Source organism: Saccostrea echinata, unplaced genomic scaffold (assembly GCF_033153115.1).
Source record: "Saccostrea echinata isolate AGI-Se365-2 ecotype Australia unplaced genomic scaffold, CSIRO_AGI_Sech_v1 ptg000014l, whole genome shotgun sequence".
Lineage (NCBI taxonomy): Eukaryota > Metazoa > Mollusca > Bivalvia > Ostreida > Ostreidae > Saccostrea > Saccostrea echinata.
Window position 1 is genome coordinate 11,599,936 of NW_026889763.1, and position 8,009 is coordinate 11,607,944.

The 8,009-nt window shown below is 32.5% G+C and overlaps 1 protein-coding gene across 1 annotated transcript; it reads left to right on the plus strand.

Moving 5' to 3' along the window:
* Window positions 1–709: 709 nt before the first annotated feature.
* Window positions 710–7,300, plus strand: LOC133187220 (26S proteasome non-ATPase regulatory subunit 9-like). Its single transcript, XM_061322575.1, has 6 exons — window positions 710–836; window positions 986–1,088; window positions 4,532–4,725; window positions 5,514–5,615; window positions 6,986–7,074; window positions 7,219–7,300. The coding sequence occupies exons 1-6, from the start codon at window positions 744–746 to the stop codon at window positions 7,247–7,249; spliced, it is 612 nt and encodes a 203-aa protein (XP_061178559.1). The 5' UTR covers window positions 710–743; the 3' UTR covers window positions 7,250–7,300.
* Window positions 7,301–8,009: the final 709 nt, after the last annotated feature.

An 8,009-nucleotide genomic window follows, 5' to 3' on the forward strand; every position in this document is an offset into this window, starting at 1 on the left:
CTTGAATCTAAACTACCTGAAGATGCTTTTGAATTAATATGACTAATCATGACTTTGCTGTTATTGAGAAGAAATATTTTATTGATATATCCTTTAGTTTATACTCCTTTGTATAACTTTAATCCCTGTTGTGGTCCCTCTCTACTCCAGAGGGGTCATGATTTGAACAAATTTGAATCTACAATACCTGAGGATGCTTCTATATTATATAACTAATCATGGCTTTGCTGTTCTTGAGAAGAAGATTTTTAAAGATTTTTCTTATGTATTCTACAGTACCTGAGGATTTTCCAACCCAGTAGTTCTTGAGAAGAAGATTATTAAAAGATATCATTAATTTTTCGCTAATTCATAATTATCTCCCCTTGGTAGAAGGCGTGGCCCTTCATTTCAATAAACTTGAATCCCCTTTACCCAAGGATACTTTATGGGAATTTAGTTGAAACTGGTCGAGTGGTTCTTTAGAAGAGGTCGAAAATGTGAAAAGTTTACAGACAGACAGACGGACGCCGGTGCCGGACAAAATTTGATCAGAAAAGCTCACTTGAGCCTTCGGCTCAGTTGAGCTATAAACAACTGATTCAATGCTGGAAAATGCACTTCGGAGCCCATTTTTAAATCTCGAGGGAAACCTCCTTCCATACCCTCCACTACGTTCCTGAAACCCCCTACTTGATATTTCTGAATCCGCCACTGGGAACGACAATTTTCCTCGGGTGCGTTATCCGGGAAATTTCATCAAGATGGCAGCCTCTATGGATGACGTGAAAAAAATGATGAAGAAAAAAGATGAAATTGAAGCAGAAATAAAAGCTCTTCTAGAGGTTTTAGATTCGGTATGTAAAAAAAGTTGGAGTCCTTAAATCCCTTTAGACTAGGAGGTTATATTTGGTGAGAAACTAAAAAAAAAACTTGCATTTCTTTGCGATAGTTTTAGTGCGATTTCATCATTCATGTAACGTTATACGTTCTTTTTCATTTGAAGCAAAAGGGGATTGGAATGAACGAACCTTTGATAGACACTGAAGGGTATCCTAGAGCAGACATTGATGTGTACACGGTTAGACATACCAGACATAAAGTCATTTGTGAGTAATCTGTATACACTGTGATGTAGAATTAACAGTAATAAGTAAAAAGAGAATTAATATTCAATGTTTTGTAGTTAAATATGAAATTTAATTCACTTGTGAATATATATATATATATATATATATATATATATATATATATATATATATATATATATATATATATATATATATATATATATAGGGTGAATTCACCATGCATCGGACACCCTCGCACTTCAACAAGTTCTAGCGATATCGCTACCGACCGAATATTATCAAAATGGAACTTAATATGTAGTATGTGGTTAAAATATAAATTTTTGACACAACCGCGCCCTATTTATTGAGAAAATATCATTAAAAACCGATTTTTTCGGAATAAGTAAGAATTCACCATGGATCGGACAATATTCACCATGCATCGGACATACGATATTTAAACCAGAAAAATATCATACCTTGATCTCCGTGCTTTAAAATGAGTGATATCGAAACATTTTTATCTTTTATTTAAAAATTAAACTTCTAATTAAATTTGAATGACTTTTTCGATCCACAAATGTGAAGAGATTTTAGTTGCATCACATCGCCTTAGAAAGGCTTTACAGTACTAGTAATATGGCAACTCGCGCCTTTGCCTCGTGGGTTATCATCATCTAGTTTAAAGAAATAAATTGAGTCCAGTTCTAGTCGTCATATATCGATAATTTGTATTTTCACTGAATATTTAGAGTTTCTATTTTTTATTTCCGTAAAAAACAGCTGTCATTTGGGTTTTATATGAAAATGGAAGTGATTACCCATGCATCGGAAAGTGTCCGATGCATGGTTAATTTGTGTCCGATGTACGGTGAAATAAATATACTACAAAAAAACAACTGTAAAATATATTATTCAAACATTGAAGTAAAAGTTTTGAAAAATTTCTCTAAAATAATCAATTATTGATAAATTTTACCTAGGTCCGACCCGTTCCGTTGACGTCTATTTAAAAGAACGACAACTCTAAAAATTGCAAAATGGTAAAATTCTGGTTACTCCCCTTTGATGATGCAAAATATGATGTAACTTCAAGGCCATTCTTGTGGTATTTTTATCACAACATGAAAATAAAAATCGGCATCATTAAAAAGTTTAAATCTTCCCCTTTAAGACAGAAACAAGTAAAAACAGGAGGAGACTCGGGTTCAATGAAAGTTTATTGCTTAAAGTTGTCCGAAGTAAGGTATGTGTCCGATGCACGGTTAACTCACCCTATATGTTCACGAGTGCAATGCACAAGTGAAAATATAAAAAAAATCCTGTCTCATGAGTGTAACAAATTCCGTATTCAACTACAAAACTACAAAACAAACGAAATATCGCCTGTTTATTACATTTTGTATTTTCCCTTTGCCTCCGTCTTATCATAACACAGTTTCATAGGTTGTGACATCATAGCTTAGCGATTGTGAGATTGAAAATGTAAACATGGATTTCAACAACATATTTGGAGAAACTTTTGCAGTTTTACTCTCTCTTAGGATGGTTTATTTACTCTATCTATCTAATCTTATACATGTAGCAGTCCAGGGAGTATTTTTACAACTCTTTTTGTGAATGAAAGAAAAATATTTGCCACATTTCTGATATTCTTTCATACTGTGACAAGAAAACATCACTTTTATATTCTTTCACATTGTGACAAAATATCACTTTTATTCAATAAATAAATTACAGTATTTCACTATTAAAAAGATAATAATATGTTTAACGGTGTGAGTTGTATTATTTTTTTGTATTATCAAAAACATTTTTATACACATTTAACTTAGATCAGCCTTTTCACCAAGTGCTGGTAAAACTAGAAGGTTAAAGATCAAAGGCTCTTAGTCAAGACTTTTATGTCATTTCTTGTCATACATTAGTTGCACTTCCATTTGCGAGTCAAAAATAGTGCTCATTTTCAGCTCTACTGGTCAGCCGTGTTGCCAATTAAGGTTTCTAGAAATAGAAAATTCTGTGAAATTCTTTTGAAAATGGTACTCCTCCTACAATTTTAGTCCGATTTCAATATAATTTGGAACACAAATAGACTACATGTACATTAAGATTCATAATTCTTTTTATTGGTTTTTGACTTTGATGAATGGTATTGCCATGGTTACTAAAAATGAAAATATCTGTGAAAATTCTTTCAAAACCCTACTTCTCCTATAGTTCCAGTCCAATTTCAGTCTAAGTTCCTACACAAGTGTAGACTTCACTAAGATACTCACATTTGGTATATTGATTTTTTATTTCATTGAACGGTGTTGCCATATTACTAAAAATAGAAATTTCTGTGAAATTCTTTCAGAATGCTACTCCTCCTACAGTTTCAGTCCATTTTTAAAATTGTGTGATACACAAGTAGACTACAGTAAGATGCATAATTCTGTATATAGGTTTTGATTTTGATGAATGGTATTGCCATGGTTACTAAAAATAGAATTTCTGGAAATTCTTTCAAAATGCTATTCCTCCTACAATTTTAATCTGATTACAATATGAATTGGTACACAAGTAGACTACACTAAGATACATAATTTTGTCTATCAATTTTTGATTTCATTGAACAGTACATGTATTGCCTTGGTTACTAAAAATAGAAATTTCTGTGAAATTCTCTCAAAACACTACTTCTCCTACAGTTTTGGGTCCGATTTCTGAAAACTTGGTACACAAGTAGACTACATTAAGATAGATTCTTTGTATTGGTTTTTGATTTTAGTGAAGGGTATTGTCATGGTTACTAAAATTAGAAATTTCTGTGAAATTCTTTCAAAAATGTTACTCCTTCTGCAGTTTTTGTCCAGTTGCAATTAAACTTGACTCAGAAAGAGACTAAAACAAAGATCATTATTTTATTTCTTGCTGTTGCCATAGTTTGTAGTCCAACTGCTACCTTTCTCTACTTTTTTAAAGTAAAAAAGACCAGTAGAGATCCAATTTCAGAGACTTTTGGTTAAGGATATTTTTTTTTAAGAGAAGCTGCAAATGTTTTTTGTTTCCATTTGGCTCTTTGTAAGAACCAAATCTTGGTTGCCTATATGCCTTGTCTGCCATTATTGAACGGAATATTGTGGTAGCAAAGGAATTCTGGGAAGGTATCACACAAAATTTGCTTGACAAATAAGTCTACTGAGCTAGCATTACAAGCAGCACTTTGTGCTACTCACTGTGCTCACTATTACAACTATTTTTTCTGTATAGGAACACAATATTTCTGTGAAAAGCAATTTATATGCAAGCTTTCTACAATAATGAGAGGGACCTCTATAGATACCTTTTTTAGGAAGGAACAAAATTTTAGCTGGGGCTTAACCTTATCAAAGACCTTGAGTCCTGGGATAAAAACAAATCTGATGAAAATTGAGTTACTAAGTTAGTTAAGTTCCTGATTTTAAAAAAAATGATCTTTTCCCCCTCTGATTCAGATCTTCAAAATGATCATAAAGCTGTAATGAATGAAATTGAGGAAGGACTCTACAAAATCCATGCTGAAGCCCGTCTTCAGAAGGAGCAAAGTCCAACAGAGGAAAAATCTGCCACATCAGAGGAAACACACACAAGGTTATCCCCCTTCCTGACTGTAGACAAGGTGGATGAAGGATCTCCTGCATATACTTGTGTAATTATTAATTCTATCCATAACACATGAATTCATAAAATAATATAATTCAACAAAATATGACTATGAATTATTTCATGTAAAACCGTAGGCAAGAAAAAATATTGAAAACATCTAAATATATGGAATCTGGATAGGGCATAGCTGCAGAACTGTAGTGTTATGGTTTTACATTTTAGTATTTGACCATAATGCTACAGATCCCGTAATGCAAATAAAGTGCAATTTACGGTGCAAAAATTTTCTGCGCACGGTTGGGGATGTATTTCTCCACTTTCCAGCATTGGTCAATCAGCTACCTTTAGTTCCTTAATTCTAGACATATTCTATTATCAACCTTTATATTTTATCCACCTCCTATCCCTTCATAGTCGTATCTACAGACATTTTTAGCGAGATTTCATCAGTAAGTCAACATGACTGCCAGAAGACGGAAAATTCAAAACATCAAGCCATTCATCATTGTTATCGCGTCATCATCATCGTATTATTACGTTATCGACCCAAAGCTCAATGGTGTGATGATGCGATATTGAACTACATAGCCCTGTCCAGATTCCATAGTAAATATGTAATAAAATTAATATTTTTAATATCTTTCATCTTTTTAATTTGGACATGTTTCATGTTAGTAGCCTCTGATTCATAAGAATTCTACCTAATACATATAAACAGGATACTGAGTAACCAATATTTATTTATATTTTAAGTCTATATTTACTGTGTATGTGTTTCACATACATGTTGTTTTATTATAGTTTATATTATATTGTTTTAACTTTTGACAGGGACTTTGTGTAAATGACAAAGTGCTGAAGTTTGGATCGGTAATGTCACATAATTTCCAGAATCTTCAAAACATAGCAACTGTGGTTCAACACAGCAAAGATGTATGTACATGTAGTATAAAAACATTATATATAGAGTTATTATTTACTTAGTAGATACGAGGGTTGGTCCAAAAGAAATGTTCCTACTTAAGGCTATGAATAAGATTTTTAATAAAAGAAGTAATGAACAAAATTTGGTATACTAATACTTCAATCCAATTTGACTATTGCCTGAAATTTTCATTCAGATATATACAATACTTTTTAAGTATAAACACCAACTAAGGCAATGTCTATTGCAACACAACAATAAAATAAATGACATCTTTATGAATATATCATTACTTTTTGGCACTCATCTTCAGTTCATCCACAAATCTCTTAAATATATCAAACGTGTGTTAATTTCCATGCTTTCAAATAATCTAAATGGAGTTTAACTGCCATCTTGTTAAAAGCGACTCGCTTTGAGCTAGCTGTTTCATTAAAACTTAACTGTCCAAAGTTTATTTCCCTGTTTCTTCAATCATGTGACAGTAAAGGTGAATTGATTGTCTACTCACTCTTTCTCTGCTGAAAGGTTGATACCAGTCCCGATTAACACCTAGGCATGACATCAGATAATTTTATTTTAAATAAGGTGAGTAAAGAAACTTAATGGAGGTGAAAAAAAAAATACATTGTACATAGAAGGCATCCATAAATGGAAGTCAAAAGATTGACATATGCGAAGAAAAAGAAAAAGTGCTTGGAGGAAAAACCAGACTCTAAAGACTGACTCTTGAATCTAATGCCTTACAAGAAGATTTTTGCACACACAGCCCAAAAACAAATTTGAAAATGGACTTTGAAATGCTTCAAATAATTTTGACTAACAGTAACCTAATAAACCATCAACACTGGTGCACGAATTGGCAGTTAGATTAAATAATATATGTGTGAGAGATTTAATAGATTTAATTTGTGAATGAATTGAAAATGAGTTCCCAGTTGTAATGTCATAAAGACATATTGGTCATGTTTCTATTGTGCGGTGATAGGCGTTACCCAAATGTGTTTATATCTTAAAAAGTATTATATATACTTTTGGATCAACCCTCATAATAAGAATTTGTAATTTGTGGAATAAATTGTATTGATATATTTTTAATGTTTTTCCAAAAGAAACCTTTTTAATAAATTTAATGAAAGAACTTCATGTTACTTTTCAAATTCATTTAATGCATGTAAAGATAGACAACTCTTAACGACTGCTTGCATTTTTATATAAAGATAGACAACTCTTAACGACTGCTTGCATTTTTATATAAAGATAGACAACTCTTAACGACTGCTTGCATTTTATATAAAGATAGACAACTCTTAACGACTGCTTGCATTTTTCTCCTGGTTCTGGTGACCTTTGAAGATTAAATTGTACATCTTTGCAGAAACCACTTTCCTTGCGGATACTTAGAGGTGAAAAAGAATACAACCTGTCCCTGACACCCAGAGCTTGGAGTGGAAGGGGACTGCTAGGGTAGGGCCACACTTCATTTCTTGTTTTGAATGACAATCCTTAAAGTAAGAATACTATTATATAAAACAGTTATTTTGAAATCTTTCCAATTTTTCTGTTGAAATTTGTTCTGCACTAGAAAATAATCTGATTTGTTTCTTGCAGATGCAGTTTGCTTCCAGTAAAAAAAACCTGATCATTTTTTACATTTATTTTGTTATATTAAAAGTTAAGTTCATTCACTCTTAACTTTTTGTGTTCAGTCATTTTTAATATTTATGTATATCCAGGGTTGTCCTAAGAATTGAAATAGCAGGGGACATTTAAAAAGTAGAAGGGGGTCTAGGGTTCCTGCCCTAACAGGGGGTTAAAGGGGAATACCAGAATAACCAGGGGATTATGTCATTATAGGCGGGGAAATCCCGGGTCTTAGGGACAACCCTATATATCACAAAATGAGACTATACAGTGATGTACTGCATTCTTACGTCAACAGTGATAACCTGCAGTGTTATTGGCCAAAATCTCTATATCTTGAAAAAAAAAGTTGCATTTTAATATACAGGTATGAATTTTAACACACGGTCTACTCCAGTGATTAGCTGAGGTAGTGTAGATTCAAGTTTGTTCAAATCATGACTCCTGAGGGTAGGGCAGGGCCACAACAGTGGGTTAAGGTTTACATAGGAATATATAGGTGTAATGGTTAAGGGGCATTTGAGTAAAACGCATTGAAGACTTCAGATAGTGGAATGACCTGACAACCCTTGGAATGCACTTGCCTAAGGGTATTACTAATGTGTTTTAGTGCATTTTTCCACTACAGTATTTATTGATATTTTTACTATTTGAATTTTTATTTTTTAAAAAAATGCTCCATAGACTTCAATGCAATTTTTGTTAAGTACTTAATGCTTAGTTAATTTCATTTTTGAAACTTTCTCTTGTTAAATCCT